This window comes from Lemur catta, chromosome 14, assembly GCF_020740605.2.
Source record: "Lemur catta isolate mLemCat1 chromosome 14, mLemCat1.pri, whole genome shotgun sequence".
Taxonomy (NCBI): Eukaryota; Metazoa; Chordata; class Mammalia; order Primates; family Lemuridae; genus Lemur; species Lemur catta.
In genome coordinates, this window is record NC_059141.1 from 48328067 (window position 1) to 48348914 (window position 20848).

The 20848-nt window shown below is 37.0% G+C and overlaps 1 protein-coding gene across 1 annotated transcript in view; it reads right to left on the minus strand.

The window, feature by feature from the left end:
• PPA1 (inorganic pyrophosphatase 1) overlaps positions 1–20848 on the minus strand; it is a 29633-nt gene continuing 8785 nt past the window's right edge. The window contains exons 3-11 of the mRNA XM_045569340.1: positions 16411–16464; positions 15461–15580; positions 13453–13539; positions 12014–12140; positions 5709–5836; positions 5099–5184; positions 2493–2562; positions 1404–1446; positions 1–349 (exon numbers count right to left, since the gene is read on the minus strand). Coding sequence (XP_045425296.1) covers positions 318–349; positions 1404–1446; positions 2493–2562; positions 5099–5184; positions 5709–5836; positions 12014–12140; positions 13453–13539; positions 15461–15580; positions 16411–16464 — 747 coding nt within the window. The 3' untranslated portion in view covers positions 1–317. The remainder of the gene's footprint in view (positions 350–1403; positions 1447–2492; positions 2563–5098; positions 5185–5708; positions 5837–12013; positions 12141–13452; positions 13540–15460; positions 15581–16410; positions 16465–20848) is intronic.

The following is a 20848-nucleotide window of genomic DNA, read 5'->3' on the forward strand; positions in this document are numbered from 1 at the left end:
TTTCAGTAAAATAATTTTATTTCCTAACACAGTAAACATATACATCCAATATGTGCTCTTCTTGCACATCTATTCACAAATGACTCCCAAATTACAACTGTTTCATATTTAAGCATGTGCTTAAGTTATCTTAATTGAGATATGAAAAATGCTTTAGACTGATAACATTCTGAATATATTGGGTTGGTCAAAGCAGAATTTGCTTTCGTTAGATGAGTTCTATATATTTAAAGCTTTGAAAAGCTACTACTTTTACATCTAATACTTCCAGATGAATAGGATGCAGCAATATCACCTTGTATTCCAAAGAAATCTCATTAGTTTTTCTGGTGATGGAACCACTTGTCCACTGCATTCAGAGAAAAGAAAAACAACTGAGAATTTCTGTTAAAAAAAAAAAAAATTGTACCCAACATAGAACAAAGAATAACGTACTTGCTTTAATGGATCCTATTATGAATTACTTTAAAACAAACATACATACATAGAAAGCTTCACAACAGCAAAGGCAGGTAACTTTTCCGTGTCCTTACTCTTGATGCTATTGTATGGTGTAATTTTCAAACTTGTTTTTGAAGTGGCAGAACCCTTTTCTTACCAGAAAAACCTTACAGAGAATTCTAACATCTAAAGTGGGAAAGAACTGCTTTTTGGGTGAAGCAGCCTGTGGCCAGATGAGGATGCAGAGCCCAGCCCTCTCGGGGTTCCTCCCAGTGTCCTCGGGGCATCTCCATGGAACTCAGGGGAGTACAGTGGGTCACGGGTGGGAAACTACTATGACAGACTGTGGTGCTGAAGGTGCTATGTAGCAGCCTACCTTTCTTCCCACGTACACTACAGAGCTCTAAAAATACTTCTCTTCTCCCCTTCCTTCTCTCTCTTCATATGTATGTGGTACGTTAAAAAAATATATGTGACATGGAATCTAGAGGACATTTTGCTAAGTGAAATAAGTCAGGCACAGAAAGACAAATGCTGCATGATGTCACTTATATGTGGAATCTAAAAAAGTTGAACTCATAGAAGTATAGAGTAGAATGGTGGTGGCCAGGGACTGGAGAATGGGGGAAGGGGACATATTGATCCAAGGGTACAAAGTTTCAGACAGATAGGAAGAACAAACTTTAGTGATTATTGCACAGAATGGTGGCTATAACAAATAATATGTCAAAATTGCTAAAGAATAGATTTTAAATGTTTTCACCACAAAAAAAGATTAGTATGTAAGGTGCTGGACTTGTTAATTAGCCTGATTTAATCATCCCACATTGCAAACATATATCAAAACATCACAATGTACCCCATAAATATATACAACTATTTGTCAATTAAAAATAAAGTTAATATACATAATTTCCCCATACATATACATAATTTTTAATGTAATTTTACTGGAATCTTACCATCTGTTGGTACTGTGCAGGCAGATTCACATGGTGGTGGCAGCTAAAATAAAATATTAAAATATATCAGTCTAATCCTAGGGGCGAAAAAAGCTTAAAAAGTATGCTGACAAAAATTTAAAAGAATCTGAACAGAAGACTATCCCAACTTTTAGGCTCTAAAAAATAAATTATAACATATGGGAAAAATGTAAGGTTTGCTCTATTGCTAAGAGATGCTAATAAATTCAAGCCTCTTGACTTTTGATGATACATGGGAAAATAATAAAATGCTTTCGAAATAATAAAAACATGCATATATAATGATTTTATGTATATACACATATGTAAAATATGGGCAAAGTGTTCTCACTGAAAAGTTATAATAGCCACTGGCTTTTCCTTCCAATTTTTCTTATTCATCTCAACTTTGTCAGTATTCATACATAAAGAAAGATAAATCTAAATGTACTGGCCTCATTGTTAAATTGTTCTGTTTTCCTTTTATTGCCCCGTTTATGAGGCAGGAAAAAGTCAGACTTCATTTACTTTTGCTTTCCTTATTTAATATTGTAAATGAAAATAATTTAAGGTGATCTAGTTCAATCTTTTGGTTAATCCAAATCAGATAATTAAAGACAGTACAGAAACAAAATTATTACTTTGATAGTTTACTACCTCACATGAGAGTCTTATAAATCATTCCTGTAATGGTACCTAAAATTTGATAACTTCCTTAGTCCTTGCTATAATCAAGTCAAGTAAATTCCCAGCGGTTCTTTTGTGGAAAATGGCTTAGGATAGGTAATAGGCACTTGGGTTACCTGGTATATTCTAGAATCATTTTGATTTTTACGAATTACACTACCATGATTGACTAGTACCACTCCTCAGCTTCTCCCCTCAAATGTCTACTTGTACGTGTTTATGGTTCTAGTTTCAAGACTCTACACAGTAATATATACATAGAAGGTGCTCAAATATTTGTTGAAACAAGTACTTCCATTCGCTTCTTGGCCTTTTGGCTAAGAAAAAAGTACTTCCTTCTCCGCACTTAGCACCGTATTTTAGCCACTTGGTATTTTCTTTTTAAAGGAAATTTTTACATACAGCATCCACAATAGCTTTGGCAGCATCGGGATCACACTTGAAGGGGCTCTCGGACACTGTTGTATTCATGCTATTAAATAAAACAAGAGAAGTCATAAGAAGAAATAGCTAAAAAATTCTCCCTTGAGAGTTGAAAAAATAAGTTAAAGATGTTAGACCAGATGACAATCAGGTTTGGTTTAGTTGAATGCTTTCTCACTTAAACATTCTAATAATCTATTTTGGCAAGACACAACTATTCTTGTGGTCAATTGTATTCAAGTATTTTGTTTGGTTGTTTGTCTTGAAACAGGATCTTCCTCTATCCCTCAGGCTGGAGAGCAGTGGTATGATCATACCTCACTGCAATCTCGAATTGCTGGGTTCAAGCAATCCTCCTGCCTCAGCCTCCCGAGTAGCTGGGACTATAGGCACTCACCACCATGTATGGCTAATTTAAAAAATTTTCTTTTTGCAGGGATGGGGTCCCAATATGTTGCCTAGGCTGGTCTTGAACTCTTGGCCTCAGGCAATCCTCCTGCCTAAGCCTCCCAAAGTGCTAAGATTACAGGAGTGAGCCATTGCACCTGGCCTCAAGTATCTTAACAAGTTCAGATTTTTTATTTTTTTATTTTTGAGACAGAGTCTTGCTCTGTCACCTGGATAGAGTACAGTGGTGTCACTGTAGCTCACAGCAACCTCCAACTCCTGGGCTCAAGTGATCCTCCTGCCTCTGCCTCCCAAGTAGCTGGGACTACAGGCTCGGGCCACCACGCCCGGCTAATTTTTTACTATTTTTAGTAGAGACCGGGGTGCGGGCAGGGAGGGGAGGTCCTCACTCTTGCTCAGGCTGGTCTCAAACTCCTGAGCTCAAGCGATCCTCCCACCTTGGCCTTCCAGAGGTGTGAGCAACCACACCCAGCCAGCAAGTTCAGATTTAAGAATCTGTTTTATAATTCTCACCAAAATAGCTGAAAAATGCAAATTAAAATGAGAAACATGTCTTTCCTAATTGGAAAAAATGAATAATAAAAAAAAATCAGTTCCTGTAGTGCTGATGAGAAATCTGAAACTTACACTCCTGGCAGGAATAATAACTGGTTCAACATTTCTGAAAAATAATCTAGTAAAATGTATCCAAAACCTTTAAGAAGCTCATAGGCTTTAACAGAGAAATTTTGCCTCTAAAAATCTAGTCCAAGATTGAAACAATGATTTACAAATATGTTTATCATATTGGAAGTCACCAAAATGTCCAGCGATAAGGAGTTACTAAAAATGGCTTATGAAAAAGTAGAACAGAGGATACTAGAGGCTGAGAAGGGTCGAGGGAAGGAAGAAATAGGGAGAAATTTAAGGATAAAAAATTACAGCTAGATAGGAGGAGTAAGTCCTAGTGTTCTATAACCCTGTGTAACTATAGTTAACAATAACATATTATGTAGTTTCAAATAGCTAGGAGGAGGATATTGAGCATTCCCAACACAAAGAAATGATAAATGTTTGTGATGATGGATATTCTAATTACCTTGATCTGATTATACATACATATTAAGACATCACTATATACCCCATGAATATGTATAATTATTATGTCAATTAAAAAATCAGTAAAAAAGGGTTATCCACAAAATAGAATATTATATAGAGATGGAATGCTATATTATAAAAATATTACATTTTTAATGACATGGGGAAATGTTTATAATACTGTTAAATTAAAAAAAAAAATCACAAAACATATGATCCTTTTTTTTTTTTTTTTTGATACAGGGTCTCGCTGTGTCACCCAGGCTGGAGTGTCATCAGCTCACTGCAACCTCAAACTCCTGGGCTTAAGCAATTCTCCTGCCTCAGCCTCCCAAGCAGCTGGTACTACAGGCAAGGCCTACCACGCCTGGCTAAGTTTTCTGTTTTTTGTAGAGATGGGGTCTCACTATGTTGTTTAGGCTGGTCTTGAACTCCTGGCCTCAAGTTATCCTCACACCTCAGCCTCCCAAAGTGCTAGGATTTACAGGTGTGAGCCATCACACCCAGCTGCCCTCACAAATCTCTGATCTTGCTGTCCTCTTTATTTATAGTTTCAGTTTGTACTTGTTCAGGGAGTATCTGATGGGCACTTTTCAGTTCATGTGTTTACCTTCCCATTCACCTGAACGCTGACTGACAAAATCAATAGTAGTCCCCCCCTTATCTGCAGGGCATAGGTTCCAAAGACCCCTGGTGGACGTCTGAAACTGCAGATCACCCAAACCCTATATATACTATGTTTTTTCAATCTGATAACCAAGATGGCTCGTAAGTGACTAATGGGTGAGTAGCCTACAGATCATGGATACGCTGGACAAAGGGATAACTAACACCCAAGGCAGGACAGAGCAGGAGGCGTGAGATTTTATCATGCTACTCAGAATGGCATGCAATTTAAAACTTATGAATTGTTTATTTCTGGAATTTTCCATTTAATATTTTCAGACAAAGGTTGACTCAGGTGACTGAAACCATCAAAAGTGAGATCACAGATGTGGGGGAACTGCTGTATCTCTTTTCTAAGTGTCTTTCGGTTATTAAAACCTTTGGAGAGTCTGCTTTGCTTGTTAAACTTGCAGAGAAGAGCTAACACTTACCAACTGATTCCTTTTCCATCTGTTTTCTTAGTCACTAATGCTTTCCAATGGTCGTGAGTGCTTTTAATAATATCCATTGCGAAGTCCTATAATTTGAAGAGATGCATTGTAATGATAGAAAGGTGTTGTTTTCCTATTATCAACATTTTCCCAGAGCCTGATACTTTGTCTTTTTTGAGTCACTTTCTTTCAGTGGCACAATCATAGCTCACTGTACCTTGAACTCCTGGATTCAAGCAATCCTCCCACCTCAGCTTCTCAAGTAGCTGAGACTGCAGGCTCATGCCACAATGCTCAGCTAGTTTTTAAACTTTTTGTAGAGACAAGGTCTCACTATGTAGCCCAGGCTGGTCTTGAGCTTCTGGCCTCAAGTGATCCTCCCACTTTAGCCTCTCAAAGAGCTGGGATGACAGGTGTGAGCCACCATGCCTGGCCCTGAATTACTTTCCTTTGTTAAAAATGGGAGGACATTTAAAAGAACAAATAAATGCCAAGACTATCTTATGTCTTTAGACTTTCGTTTAAGGAATCTTTAGATGGTTACAATACGGTTAAATTATAAGTCTCAACACAAATAGGCCTAAAGCTACAGCTCTGAATGACACATTACCTTATCTTTAAATTCTGCATTGAAAGCAAATTCATTTTCTGGTTTTCCATCAGGAACTTTGTATCTTCTAAACCAGTCCACAGTAGCTTCTAGGTAGCCAGGTTTCAGCCGTTTGACATCATGAATATCTAATAATAACAGATTCCAAGGTGCATAAGTAATTATTTATGCATTCAAAAAAAACATCAAGTACTTACATTGTGAGAGCCTTGGGATGGCTTCTCCAAAAAAGTTCAAGAAAACATTGGAGCTAACCACATTACGTTGCAACGAGAACTCACTCACATTAAAAGGAAATCATCTGGTGTCTTAGAATAGTTCTGACATTAAGTACTAAGAGAAGAATCAGCAAGATAGTAACTTCTATTAGATAAGAAGAAATGACTGGCAGCTACATAATTAAAGAACCAGTTTATCAAGTGTGGATAACTTCCATGAGAAGGGTAGAAGATACTGAAAAAGACAGGCTGAGGCTGTATTTTGGAGGATCACATTCCTGTTACATAAGACAAGAAAAATGAATTAGACTGAAATCCATTGATGGGTTACAAATAAAATGTGACTAGACTTTGCCGGACAGTATAGGCATTCTATATCACAATGCTTTAATTGTAGACAACAGAAAAGTGTGCTGCTTAAAAAACTTTTTAAAAGTTTCTGGGTGGGCATGGTGGCTCACACGTGTAATCTTAGCACTCTGGGAGGCTGAGGCAGGAGGATTGCTTGAGGACAGGAGTTCAAGGTTACAGTGAGCTATGATTGCACCACTGCACTCCAGCCTGAGCAAGAGCAAGACCCCGTCTCTACTAAAAATAGAAAAAATTAGCCAGGCATGGTGGTGCATGCCTGTAGTCACAGCTACTCAGGAGGCTGAGGCAGGAGGATTGCTTAAGCCTAGGAGTTTGAGGTTGCTGCGAGCTGAGTTGACGTCACGGCACTCCTGCCAGGGCAACAAAGCAAGACTCTGTCTCAAAAAAAAAAAAGCTGTTTTTGTACAGCCATGAACAATGTCTACTAGCCTCAATGTCATCAAACTGACCTTTAAATGACCAAACTCCTGCTCAATGCAAGCAAACAGAAGATACAAGTGCTAAAAAGTTAATCAGTAAAAGTATTACTGGAAAGAGGAATACAGTCAACAACAGAAGGTTATTTATAGTCATATGTTACTTCACTCCAATTTAAGATCGATATATTAATAGTTAAAGAATATCATGCATTCGATTATAGTGCCATTAAAAGTATGCAAAGTTTACAGAGTGAATTGGGAAATATTTAAACACTGATAAATTTCAAAGAATTTATAGTCGACATAAAATGTCAGCTGATATAGAAATAAGTTGAAAATCCAGAAATCTGAAGTGCAAATACTGGTGTTTTCCAATACCAACAACGGATTCTCTAATTCTCCAATACCAACTGGGTATCCAATAATTCAATTCGGTCTTGACACTATCTTCCTGGAGTTAGCAGCAGATCCTATAAGTTAAAGAGCTCAGTCTCACAAGACTGCCCCACATCAGATGCCAGTTGCAAATTCTGGGCCTCCTGTACTTCTGACCAACCTGCTATAAATTAAGGGTCACCACAATCCTTTCTTCGGGTTCCATAATTTGCTAGAATAGCTTACAGAACTCAGGAAAACACTTAAGTTTACTGTTTTATTATAAAGGATACAACTCAGGGACAGCAAATGGAAAAGCTGCATAGGAGGCAAGCTATGGTGTGGACAGAGAGACACTGCTTTAGGTTGACATTTGGGGAAAGCTCTGTACTACTTGCACCATGGGACTGGCCACCCAGAGAAAGTGTTCAGGATGCTAATAACCCCTACTGCAGGGAAGTAACACTCTAGCAAATTAGTGCTGACATAGTGATGGGCTTGGCTTCACTAATCATGGCCAGAGCACAACATTTAAAGTGTATTCTCTTGTGTGAGTAGCACATGTGAAAATGGACACACTGATCAATAGAATCAGTGTTGTACCATTAAGTAGTTAACAGACAGATGGTATGAATGCACTCTCACTGTACAAAATTTAAACAATGGAGAAGTATCTCAAACAAAAAGTTAAGTCTCTCTTCATTCTTCTTCTCACTGCTCTGTTAAACAATTGGTGTTTTTCCAGTCCTTTTTCAAAAAATTTACACACACATGCAAATATATATTATCTCATTTTGAGGGACATGTTCTCAAGATGACTTTTTTTTCCTCCTCAACTAACACCTTGGTCATGGAACAGATGACTCTGATCACTGTTTTGCTGACCTTGACCACCCAGCTGGGACGGTGTTTGTCAGGTCTCTCTGTTATAAAGCCATTCTCCCCTCTCCCACTTCCATACTGTACTTTTTGGAAGGAAGTCACTATGTGCAACCTACAATTAAGGAGTGAGGGGTTACATTCCACCTTGAGAGTGGAGTATCTACATAAATTACTTTAAATTCTTCTGCTTAGAGATTTGTCTATTCTCCCCTATTTGTTTATTCAATATTTATTTATGTTAATATGGACTCATGGATATTTATAATAATTTATGCTCTGGGTTATCAGCCGATACTACTTTATTTTGTTGCTCAAATTGTTCCAGCTTTGGCCATGGGAGCTCTCTCAGTTGTGTGTCCCTTTGACAGACTCCAACCGCTAGTCTTTTTTGAGAGCACTTCTTTACTTCCTAGCACTACAAGACACTCCAGACTCAACTTGTCATTCCCTGGCCCAGCCCTAGAATCAGCCTTTTCTCCAAGGAGCCTGGGTTCCTTTTTATTGTAGAACAGTAGTAGAAACCAAGATCCAGGTGCCAAGGTGCTCATTGCTACTGATATGGTCTTCTATGCTCTCTCAGCTGACAGAGCAAAGAAACATATATGTGTCTCCTAATCTATGTATACATACATACCTCAAAGTGTTTCTCTATGTATTCATCTGACTCCATATTATGGTGAACACAAGTTCATACTGATATTTCCAAATCTAATCCATCACTACATGGATCATTCTAGCCATACTCCCTTGCTTATCTATAATCTCCCATTCCAACAATGAGAAACCTGTTCCCACCACCTTCTATCCATTTATTTCATTGTTCAAATCCAGTAAGCATGTATAGTGTATAGGTTGACAGAATTGGCAACTTGTACTCCACTGAGAAACAACTTTACCAACTAGAATACAATGTTTAAGTGTCGGTTTTCTTGCCTTTCGTCTTACTGACTCCACTCATTTCTAAAGTTACTTAGGTTAGCACCTTTTCTTCTCATCTCCTTTGGTGAGGTTATTTCGTACATTTGTAATACAGTTAGATTCTTCTGTCACAGTTTGCGTTCCATCCTAGAATTGACCTTGTAAATGACTTTTTAAAAATTTGCATACATTAAGGTTCACTCCTCGTGCTGTGTTATTACTTATCTATTGCTGCTATACAAACTATCACAGACTTGATGGCTTAAAACAACACAAATTTATTATCTAAGAGTTCTGTGGGTCAGCAGTTCTGCATGTTGTCACCAGCCTAAAATCAAGGTGTTGGCAGAGCTGCACTCATTTCTGAAGGCTCTAGCAGAGAATCTGTTCCTTTGCCTTTTCCAGCTTTTATAGGTTGCCCCCAACCCCCAATCTTTAAAGCCAGCAATGTTGTACCTCTCTGACCTGCCATCACATCTCTCTCTGCCCATAGCTGGGAAAGGGTCTCTGCTTTCAAGGACTCATGTGACTGGACTGGGCCCACCTGGATAATCCAGGATACTCTCTCCATCTCAAGGTTCTTAGTCTTAATCATATTTGAAAGTCCACTGACCTTGTAAGGCAACATATTTACAGCTTTCAGGGGTTAAGAGGTGGACATCTTTGGGGGGATGGCATTATTGTGCTACTGTAAAGTTCTGTAGGTTTTGACAAATGTATAGTATCATATATCTGCCACTGCAGTGACATTCAAAATAGTTTTACCACCTGTTGTAAAATATTGGCCCCTCCAAAGATGTCCATCTTTTAATTCCCAGATATATGAATATGTTATGTTTCATGGCAGGGAGAATGAAGGCTGCAGATGGAATTAAGGTTGCTGATCAGCTGACCTTAAAATCGGGAGATCATCCTGGGTTATCTGGGTGTGCCCAATATAATCATAAAGGTCCTTAAAATGTAGAAGAGGAAGGCAGAAGAGTCAGTTAGAGAAGGAGTTGTGACAAAAAGCAAGCTTGCAGTGATATAATGACCCAACCTTCCATGGCACTCACAGGGCCCATGAACCAAGGAATGTGGGCAGCCTCTAAAACCTGAATAAGGCAGGACAATGAATTTTTCTCTAGAGCATCCAGGGGGAATGCAACTCACCAACACTTTGATTTTAGCCCAGTGAGACCCATTTGCGATAGGCAAGAGAAAACTAATTCAGTAACTAGATAAATAGATGAGATCATTAACTAGAAGGAAGGTTAATATAAAAATAGTCAAGATAAATTAGACATGGAGTTAAAAGGTTTAAGCATTGCTTTTTCTAAAAGGACTTCATACAATCAAATTATAGCACTAGCCAACACACTGATAGTCAACTGATTTTCAACCAGGATGCCAAGACAATTCAATGAGGGAAAGAAAAGATTTTTCAACAAACGTTGCTGGGACAACTGGACATCCACGTGCAAAAGAATGAGGCTGGACCCCTATTACACACCATGTACAAAAATTAACTCCAAATAGATCAAAGACTTTAATGTAAAAGCTAAATTTATAAAATATTTGGAAGGAAATCTAAGTTTAAATCTTCGTGACCTTGGATTAGGCAACAGTTTCTTAGATATGACACCAAAAGTACAAGCAATGGAAGGAAAAGATAGATAAGTTGAACTTCATCAAAATTTAAAAACTGAGTACGTCAAAGAACACTATTAAGAAAATGAAAGTACAATCTATAGAATGGAAGACAATATGGGCAAATCATACCTGATAAAAGGTCTAGTAACCAGAATATATAAAATACACCTATAGCTAAACAATAAAGACACACACTAGGATGGCTATAAATCAAAAAGATAAATGACAAGTGCTGGTGAGGATGTGGAGAAATTGGAACCCTCACGCACTGCTGGTGAGAAAGTAAACAGTGCGGCTGCTTTGGAAAACAGTTTGGCAGTTCTTCCAAAGGTAAAACAGAGTTACCACAAGACTCAGCAACTCCACCCCTACGTATATACCCAAGAGAATTAAATACATATGTCTACACAAAGACTTGTATAGGAATGTTCATTGCAGCATTATTCATAATAACCAAAAAAAACCCCTCACATGTCTAACAACTGATGAACGAATAAACAAAATGTGGCACAGTCATCCAATGGAATGAAATTCAGCCATAAGGAGTACTGACATGTGGTATAGCACAGCTGAAACTAGAAAACACTATACTGAGTGAAAGAAGCCAGACACAAAATATCATACACTATATAAGTCCATATATATGAAATATCTAGAATAAGCAAAGCCATAGACACAAAGCAGAATAGTGGCAGCCAGAGCCTAACAGCAGGAAATAAGGAGTGACTTAAACTAGTCGTAATGGCTGCATAACCTTGTGAACGTATTAAATGCCACCAAATTGTATTTTTTAAAACAGTTAAAATGGTGAATTTTATGTTATGTGACTTTTACCACCAAAAAAGTGGGAATGAAGTGTTGATACCTGCTACAATGTGGAAGAACCCTCAAAAACACTATGCTAAGTGAAATCAGCTAGACATAGATGCTACCTATTATACGATTCTATTTACATGAAATGTTCAGAATACGCAAATCTGCAAAGACAGAAGATTAGCAGTTGACAGGCACTGAGAGAAAGGGGGACAGGGAGCAATTGCCAATGGATACAGGATTTCCTTTTGGGATGACGAAAATGTTCAGAAATTACATAGTAGTAATGGTTGTATTATACAACTTAGTGAATACACTAAAAACCACTGAATGGTATACTTTACAATGGTGACTTTTATGGTATGTGAATTATATCTCAATTAAACATTTTTTAAAGAATAAATAAACATAGCAACTCAGTGCTAGTATATGGGTAAGGAAAGGAAAAAAGAAAACCAGTAAACTCAAACTACTAGACTTTTTTGTTTCCTGGAATGAAGGAGAAAGTTTACTTAGCTAACTACCCTAAGTTCAGTAGCAGAAGTAACAATGCTTTGTCAAATTCTTTTGTCCTCCATCCTTCAGTAGCATGGGCTTACAATTCCGTCATACAGGTGAAGTTTGGTGGTGCTTACGATATAATGAGAATGACTTTGGACTCTACAAATTTTCTTACCATTATAATTGGCTGCATCTGGATCATCCACATTAATGGCAATGACTTTCCAGTCAGTTTCCCCTTCATCAATCATAGCCAATATGCCCAGAACTTTCACCCCGATTATTTCACCTCTTGCACATACCTGAGAGTCAATAACCAAAGTCAGAACAACACTACAAAATGAAACTTTGAAAGAAAAGTTTTACTTGGTGGATAATACGAAATAAGAAAGATGCCAAATTCTGCAAACTTACCTGAAGATTATACCTTTAAGTAAATTTTTAAAAGCTAGATAAGTAAATGTTTCATCAGTTCTACTAATATTAAGGTTGAAAACAGGATTTATAGGTCCTATTTTCTTATAAGTCATAAAATCAGTACCACAGTTCAGGGTAATTAATGTTTTTTACACTATTATTGATTATACTGAAGAATAAGTCCTCTTTAGTTTCCAATCCACATTTTAATGTGCTTTCTTTACATTTTATAAAAGCCACTGAGTTAAACAAGTCACACATATGATATCACTTAAAAATTTTATGACTTAAAAAATGGAATTACAGCCAGGCGCGGTGGCTCACGCCTGTAATCCTAGCACTCTGGGAGGCTGAGGCGGGCGGATTGCTTGAGCTCAGGAGTTCAAGACCAGCCTGAGCAAGAGTGAGACCCCGTCTCTACTAAAAATAGAAAGAAATTATATGGACAGCTAAAAATATATATAGAAAAAATTAGCCGGGCATGGTGGCACATGCCTGTAGTCCCAGCTACTCAGGAGGCTGAGGCAGGAGGATTGCTTGAGTCCAGGAGTTTGAGGTTGCTGTGAGCTTAGGATGATGCCACGGCACTCACTCTAGCCCAGGCAACAGAGTGAGACTCTGTCTCAAAAAAAAAAAAAAAATGGAATTACAGCTTTGTTTAGTGTTTCTGAGACTAAAAGTGATCATAAAGAAATAACTATAATAAGAATCTTAGAGCAACCCTACTTGATAGAGGAATCCCAAACATAAGTCTCCAACTCATGAGGTTATTTGGTTTGGGTCAATTTACTGATCACTCTAAATCATCAGGCAAGGCTTGCCATGTACTGAGATGAAATTTGCCTCCTGGTACCCTTCACCTATTGACTAATTATCTGCCTTCTTTTTTTTTTAATGCCTGCTTCAGGAGGAATAATTATCTGTCTTCTAAAACAATACAGAACATGTTCAATTCTTCTACATATATGTTCGAATCATGTACATATATATACACACATTTTCCCAGACTAGGTTTAAGTGTACAAATTATAACATGCAAATGCTTAGAATGAAACAGAAGCCTTTATCACCCAAAGAGACATCATTATTTCACTAAAATTCATATATTTTATTCACAATATTTTTAAAAGTATGAACTTCAGCATATTTCATTATTATCATCTCAACACTACAGAAAAAAATCTCAGATTTCATTACCTTGCTTCCAATTTCACACACATCAATTGGGTCATTGTCACCACAACAGCCAGTATGTTCATCATTATGTCCCGGGTCTTCCCAAGTCTGAAAAAAATAAAGCTTATCGTTTAGTTTATCATTCCTATACACGCTGTGGACAAAGTGGCTCATGTTGAGACTAACAGATAACTTCATGAGTCTTTCTGCAAAAATATAATTCTTTAGCTATTTTTTCTCATTTTTTTAGTTCTTTATTCACATTTAAGCATTTAACAATCTTAACTATACACAATAATTTATTTTCTTTTTTTCTTTTTTTTTTTTTGAGACAGAATCTCACTCTGTCACCCCAGCTAGAGTGCAGTGGTGTTATCACAGCTCACTGCAACCTCCAACTCCTAGGCTCAAGTGATCCTCCTGCCTCAGCCTCCCCAGTAGCTGGGACTAACAGGTATGTACCACCATGTCTTGCAAATTTTTCTGTTTTTTGTAGAGACAGGGTCTTGCTCTTGCTCAGGCTGGTTTCAAACTCCTAATGTCAAGCAATCCTACTGATTCAGCCTCCCAGAGCGCTGCGATTACAGGCGTGAGCCACCACACCAGGCCTAGGTTTTCTTTATAATAAATTTGCAAAACACAGGTAGGTAGGCAGGCAGTAATACTAAAATGGAAATATGTTCTGACATTAAAAGTATCATCGCTGACCATGAGCCAAGACTGAAAAGTTTAATCAGGATTTTCTGAAACTTTAAGTTGCAGGCTTTATTTCCTTGCTAAACTGCAAGCCAGAGTCCTTGCAGAGCATCGCACAAAGAAACTGATAGCCCGTGCTTGCCAGGAAGTTAGGTTTAAAATGGAGCTGTTGCTTTGGCTCTTTTTTCTCCCAACCAGAACATATTACTTGGATTTGTTTGTGTACTCATCTGGAGTAAAGGCAAAAAGATCAAAGTGAAGGAGCATAAAGGAAGACCACATCCAACAAAGCCAACATTAATAAAGCAAAATCCAATCCACAGAAGAGTATTTCAGCAATCTTCTTCCAAAAGGACACTAGTTCAAGGTCACATACTAAATCAACTGAAATACAAGGTGGTGTGTTGTAATTAAGGCAGATAAAGGACTTTGTGATTACCTAACAAGCTAGATGAGTTCTGACCTATATTCTAGTAACTTACAGGGTGTTTCACAGTAGATTCCATTTAGTAGAGTTAATGGTTAATTAAAAACAAACCATTTATCAACAGGAAAAAACTAAATTGACTATTTAGTGTCATAGCATTAAATCATAAGGGGCATTAGCCTAGCCAAACCAGAATTAAATATATGTCATTTACTCATAATAAACATGATTCTAGAGATTCTTCATTCAAATATTAAATAAGAACCTACTACATATTGGCATTGCACTGGGAATAAACTAGTAAACAATGCAAATAAACCTGCTTGACCTATAGAAGGAATCAGGACTCATAAAAGTCAACAGCAACAAGAACTTGTGTGTGCTAGGTACTAAGTGCTTTATTCCTCACAATGATTGAATGAATTAAGTGCTATTAATATCTCAGGGAAGAGATATTAATGTCTCAAAGAGGAAGAAAAGGAGGCAAGTTAGGTAAGCTAGGAAGTGGCTGCCTTGGCATTTGAACCCTGGTCTGATGCCAAAAATCAGGGCTATTAATTACTACCATATACTTTCTCTTTAATAGACTTGCCACTCACTTTGTAAAGAATGAATTTATATAGCTTATGATCACTATATAGAAAAAAAATATTTCAGAAAAGAATAAGCTTTCAAATCTGAATTTAAGCATTGTAAATATTTACCTTTCAGTTTATCTTGAAAATAAGTTATTTAAGTAAGCTTTAAAATGAGTTAATTATCTTTAAGTTTTTAAAATATACCATAGCAAAAACTCTCTGAAGGTGTTTAAATCTTTTTTACTAACAGCAGTAAGCCAATTTTTAGTAAGCTAAAAAAGTACATTTTCAACAACTGCATGGAGACATACCTGAGGGATGGACATACCTGAGGGATGGCCCCATAGTTCCAGATATACCCTTTATAAGGGAACAAATTCGCAACATAACGAAGTTTTCCTTTTTTCACATCTTGTTTAATTGGGTTTAAAGGGTCCTTTGTAGCAATCTGAAATTAAAAAATTCAAATCATATATTTGGATGTGACATACTATTCAAATAAGGATTTGAGGAAATAAATGTTGGTATCCATGCCCCCTAATTCCACTTTAATGATATATTTTATTCCTACTATTTTTATAATAAAGGTGTTTCCATAATCAGCCATTAAGTGGAAAGTTTACTTGAGGTATGTAGGAACTATCAAGAAGGAAAAAAAGAACAATTTACTAATTCCAGAAAGTAAAAACTAAAATTAGCAGGAATACTAACATTTATGAAATAAAAATATGAAGATTTTTATTAAAATGGCAAAATAAATATTATCCAACTTCAGCTTTCCTTTAAAGCATTTAGAATTATTCAAATGACTGTCTATTACATGCAAAGTGTGGTTACTGTCAAAAAGTTTAATTAAGTGATACAAAATACATAATAAATATCCCTAACTATATTAGGTGTCATTAGGAAGAAATTAACAAAATGTAACAGAAATTCCAACGAGATTATCTTCAGCTGTGTTGACCAAGGAGGTGTCAGTGATAGACTTAAAGAGAATGAAGGAGAAAAAGGTAATTCTAGGCTTTTGGAACATCGGAAGCAAAGGTATGAGGAAGGGAAGTTTGGAGCATTTTTGCAAATAATAAATGGCTGAGTTTAGCTGGAGCCCAGAGGGAAGACAGGCAGGTAATGAGAGATGCTACAGAAAAATAGACTGGGACCAGACAAAGGAAAACCTTGGAGTTTAGATGTTTTATTCTTGAGCAAATCATCGTGGCTAGATCAAAATCAACATCCTAACATCCTAAGTTTTACTATCAGTGTAAGACACAACATTACCTCCATTTTCGCATTAGACCAGCGTGGTACTTCAACTACCATGTGGAACACATCCTGGAAAAACAAAGAGAAAGTAAGAGGGTTACAGGAACTAATTTGTTCTCTTATTTCAGGGAGCATACCCTATTTCTTCCAAAATTAAACTATTCATTGCCTTGGATTTTTGAAGTCAATGGGCTTTCAACAAAATGCATCAAAAAAAATGAGAGAATGACAGATAAAGAGATAAAGCAATTATAGAAAAATATTAATTGCAGAATCAAGGTGCTAGGTATATGGTTGCTCATTGTATGTTTACTTTTAACTTTTCTGTATGTTTTAATTTTTTTCTTTTGTTTTAAGAAATGGAATCTTACTCTATTGCCTAGGCTAGAGTGCAGTGGCCTGATCATAGCTCACTGCAGTCTCAAACTCCTGGGCTCAAGGGACTATCCCACCTCAGTCTCCTGAGCACCCAGCTAATTTAATTTTTTATTTTTATTTATTTATTTTTAGAGACGTGGTCTTGCTATGTTGCCCAGACTGGTCTCAAACTCCTGGCCTTAAGCCATCCTCCTGCCTCAGCCTCCTGAGTAGCTAGGATTATAGGAATGAACTACCAAGCCCAACTTAAATTTTTCACAATAAAAATTGAGAGGTGGAACGCATTTTTCTAGGAAGGAGGTAAACACAGCAGAACTTGTATCTCTGAAGAAGGATGTCTTCAAAACAATCTTCTCCAAGGGGTGGTGTCATTTCCTCCAGTGACACTGCAATTACTCAAAATATTTTTTTTCACAGTATTTGTTAATGGTTTATTTACCAAGAGAAACTATTCCTCAGCCCACATATTCATAGCTCAGGAACACAGGTCGTGACAAACTTCTATGTAAATCAACCCAAAGAATTCCTTTATGTTCCAAAATCACTTTGCACTCTGAAGACGCCAGCCTTCCTCATCTCCTCAAAATCTTTCATAGAATCATAATTTCTGTAGAAATCTGCATATGCCTACTTTCTTGGCTCAGCCACACCAAACTTATACAAAGCTGCAACCCCCAGGGATACAATGAATGCTCCAACAATACGAAACCGCAGACGTCTGGCCAGGAGGCCACACATCTGAGATTTTGTCAAAGCGCTGGAAGCCATGGTATTTATTGTCCTTGATGGGTATGCCAACCTCAACACGTCCTTCCTGGCTGAGGGAGAAATGAACTGCCCAAAATATTTTGGAGGTTCTATTTCAGAGACAATTTATAAGACAAACCCCAAATCAGCCTCATCACTTGGTCATTAGATTTAGTTTTAATGCCAAAACTAATCAGCTCAATTACCCACATTTATTCTCTCAATTTGGCTGTTTTTAAAACTGAAGTCCTGCTGCTCAAAAGGACTAGAAGTTTGACATTGAAGTTAAATGAGTATGTTTCAAAAATATTTTAATAAATGCAGTTTTTATTATAATTAGTTTATAGCCTTAAATTGACTACTTTAAAGTGGATGATATATTCAGGTGAGAAAATTCCCAGTTGCTTAGTTTAAAAACATAATGAAAAAATAAATCACACTTTGTCATCTCATTTTGCACACCAGAGCCTATGTAAGGCTCTGACTTGACATAGGCTCTCTAACTAAAACTGGGCTTTAAATAGAATATCATTTTTACCAAGGAATAATACTTTAAATGTAGTTTTTTTAGTTTATAGCCCCTACAAAGGGCGCAGATGAAGCTAAATCTGCAATTACTCTTTTATAAAAAGTGTATTTTTAGTCCAGGTGTGGTGGCTTACACCTGTAATTCCAATGCTTTGTGGTGGCACGTACCTGCAGTCCCAGCTACTTGGGAGGCTGAGGCAGGAGGAGAACTTGAGCCCACGAGTTAAACGCTGCAGTGAGCTATGATCATACCACTGCACTCCAGTCTGGGTGACAGAGCTAGACTTTGTCTCTTAAAAATTTTTTTAAAGTATAGTTTTAAAATGGATTTAAAACGAAAATCACTTATAGTTACACAACTTTTTAGAATTATCACTTTGCTACTTTGCATCAAAAACCAGGGACTAATAAACTACAAGAGAATAAGTCAAAGGTTTGAAGCCAATAATTACTTTGCAGCTACTATTAACCAAGCAGAAAAGCTATACAGATTTATATTCAAAAGTATACAATCTTAGTTACTTATTTAAGTTTCTGGTCAAACCCCAGGAGGCTAAAGCATCCATGGGTTTCTGCTCCAAGCCTCCTGATGCCTACTTGATATAACATAAAAACCAAAAAAATGGAGATACTACATAAATCCAGGACTGAATAAACTACTGTATCCCTGTATCCCTCTAAAGCAATAACCAGATGATTTAGAAAATATAACACTAATTGTTCATGGGTAAGAAATCTCAGAATCAATCTTTGATTAAATTTCACTTTACACATTATGTTTTCAAGAACTGTGTCTACCTAGTACCACTTCTCAGTATAAAAATGAAAAATCAATAGGTCTGTGAATAAATCAGGGCTTTACAAATTTTTAGCAGCAATACCTTCAAAGCTCACAAGATGGAGCAGTTACTACATGAAAGATTAACTGAGCGGGGCAAGCCAAGGAGATTGGTTATTAATTTTTTACAAGAAAATGCTACCAAATGAATACATTGCTTCAAGAAAAAAAGTAGCAAACAGAGCTGAAACCACTAATCCAATGTTTGGAAACTATATTGAACACTCTAATAGAATTAAATGATAAACATGCACAGATCCTTAAAACAGCATTACCTAATATCACAAACCTACATGATTAATGGGAAGGAAAAAAACATCCTTCAGAAAATGGTAAGAGAACTCTACTGCAAACAGAACTACAAAAGCTTGAAGGTTTGGTGCTTTTTAGAAATAGGCTGGTCCAAAACAGCAAGGTGTACCTGCAAAAAGCTGCAGAGTCAATACATTCATTTTTTTCAACAATATTTATTGACCACAACTACTACAGGCTCCAAAGACTAGCAGTGCACAAAATAATTAACTCGCAACCAAGTACTTCTACCTTGTAAGCCACAGGCTACAGCTTGGGATCCACAAACCTAGGTGAGCGACTAGTCTATGAAATGAATGTTTATAGCATGTTTTCAAATGCACATAGATGCCGTAGTAATTACTGTACATTTTTTTAAAACAATGAATTTGTACTAGCCTTTAGAGGTTATTTTCTCCATCAATAGCATAAAGGAGGATGTTTTGAAATATTTTAATATTAAAAAGGGGTGGGTTCTCATAATTTAGTAGGAACTACTTTTTAACAGGAATTATCACTACAGAACAACTTACTTCTCCTAGACTACAATTCAAGGAGATGCCACTAGGTAAAACAATAGTAATATTTAGGATGTTTTCAGAGCAGTTGATATGAGAAATTCAACCAGTTACTCCACTGGTATAAAATCTTTTACTTTATTTTTTTTCAAGACAGAGTTTCCCTCTGTCACCCCGGGTAGTATGCAGTGGTGTCATCATAGCTCACTGCAACCTCAAACTCCTGAGCTCAAGAAATCCTCTTGCCTTAACCTCTCGAGTAGGTGGGACTACAGGCACGTGCCACCATGCCTGGCTAATTTTTCTACTTTTAGTAGAGACGGGTCTCACACTTGCTCAGGCTAGTCTCGAACTCCTGAGCTCAAGCAATCCTCCTGCCTCAGCCTCCCAGAGTGCTAGGATTATAGGCTTGAGCCACCACGCCTGGCCAAAAATCTTTTACTTTAAAACATAATGGATTCTAGTATTTCCAATGTTTATATACTTAAAAATACTGAGATAAGATTTTTAGAAATTTAATACCACCCAGTTACAAATTCATGCCTTCTTTCCTTAATCCCAATTGGTTTCAACCATTAGTTAGCCGAATCTTGGACTTTCTTATTATCCCCATTGTTAGGACTTCCCAGAACTCTATTTTCCACTCACACCATTATCTGGATTCTCAGTCTGCTCCTGCATCAAACCTCACAGGTCCCTGTTTACAGTTCTAGAGAAAGGAAGGAGGTTAGTATCCCTAGAGGGGTAATTTTGATAAGCCTGTGCCCTATAAGGAGAAAGGCAAACTATAGCTTTAGCTTTGACTTCCCAAAGTCAGAAACACTTCCCAGATTTATAATCATTTCATCATTGAAGATGTCCAGATTCTACGGAAATTTGAAACTTAAGTCTAAATTGTACCATTCCATTAATCAAAAAGATTTAATATAAAATTATTTCAGGGATAGAAGAAATATCTCCCATATCTTGGTTAGGCCTATAGCTTCACTGATTAAACAGGAATATAACAGTAGTTATGGGAAGGATAGGCCTCATTTCCAAACTGGTTAGTATTCCTGTGGACCAGGTCAGTAGTCTGACAAGTCAGTCACTAATGAACAGGCTATGGCGATCTGGCAGACTATTATTACTAACGTAGCTAAGTACATATATA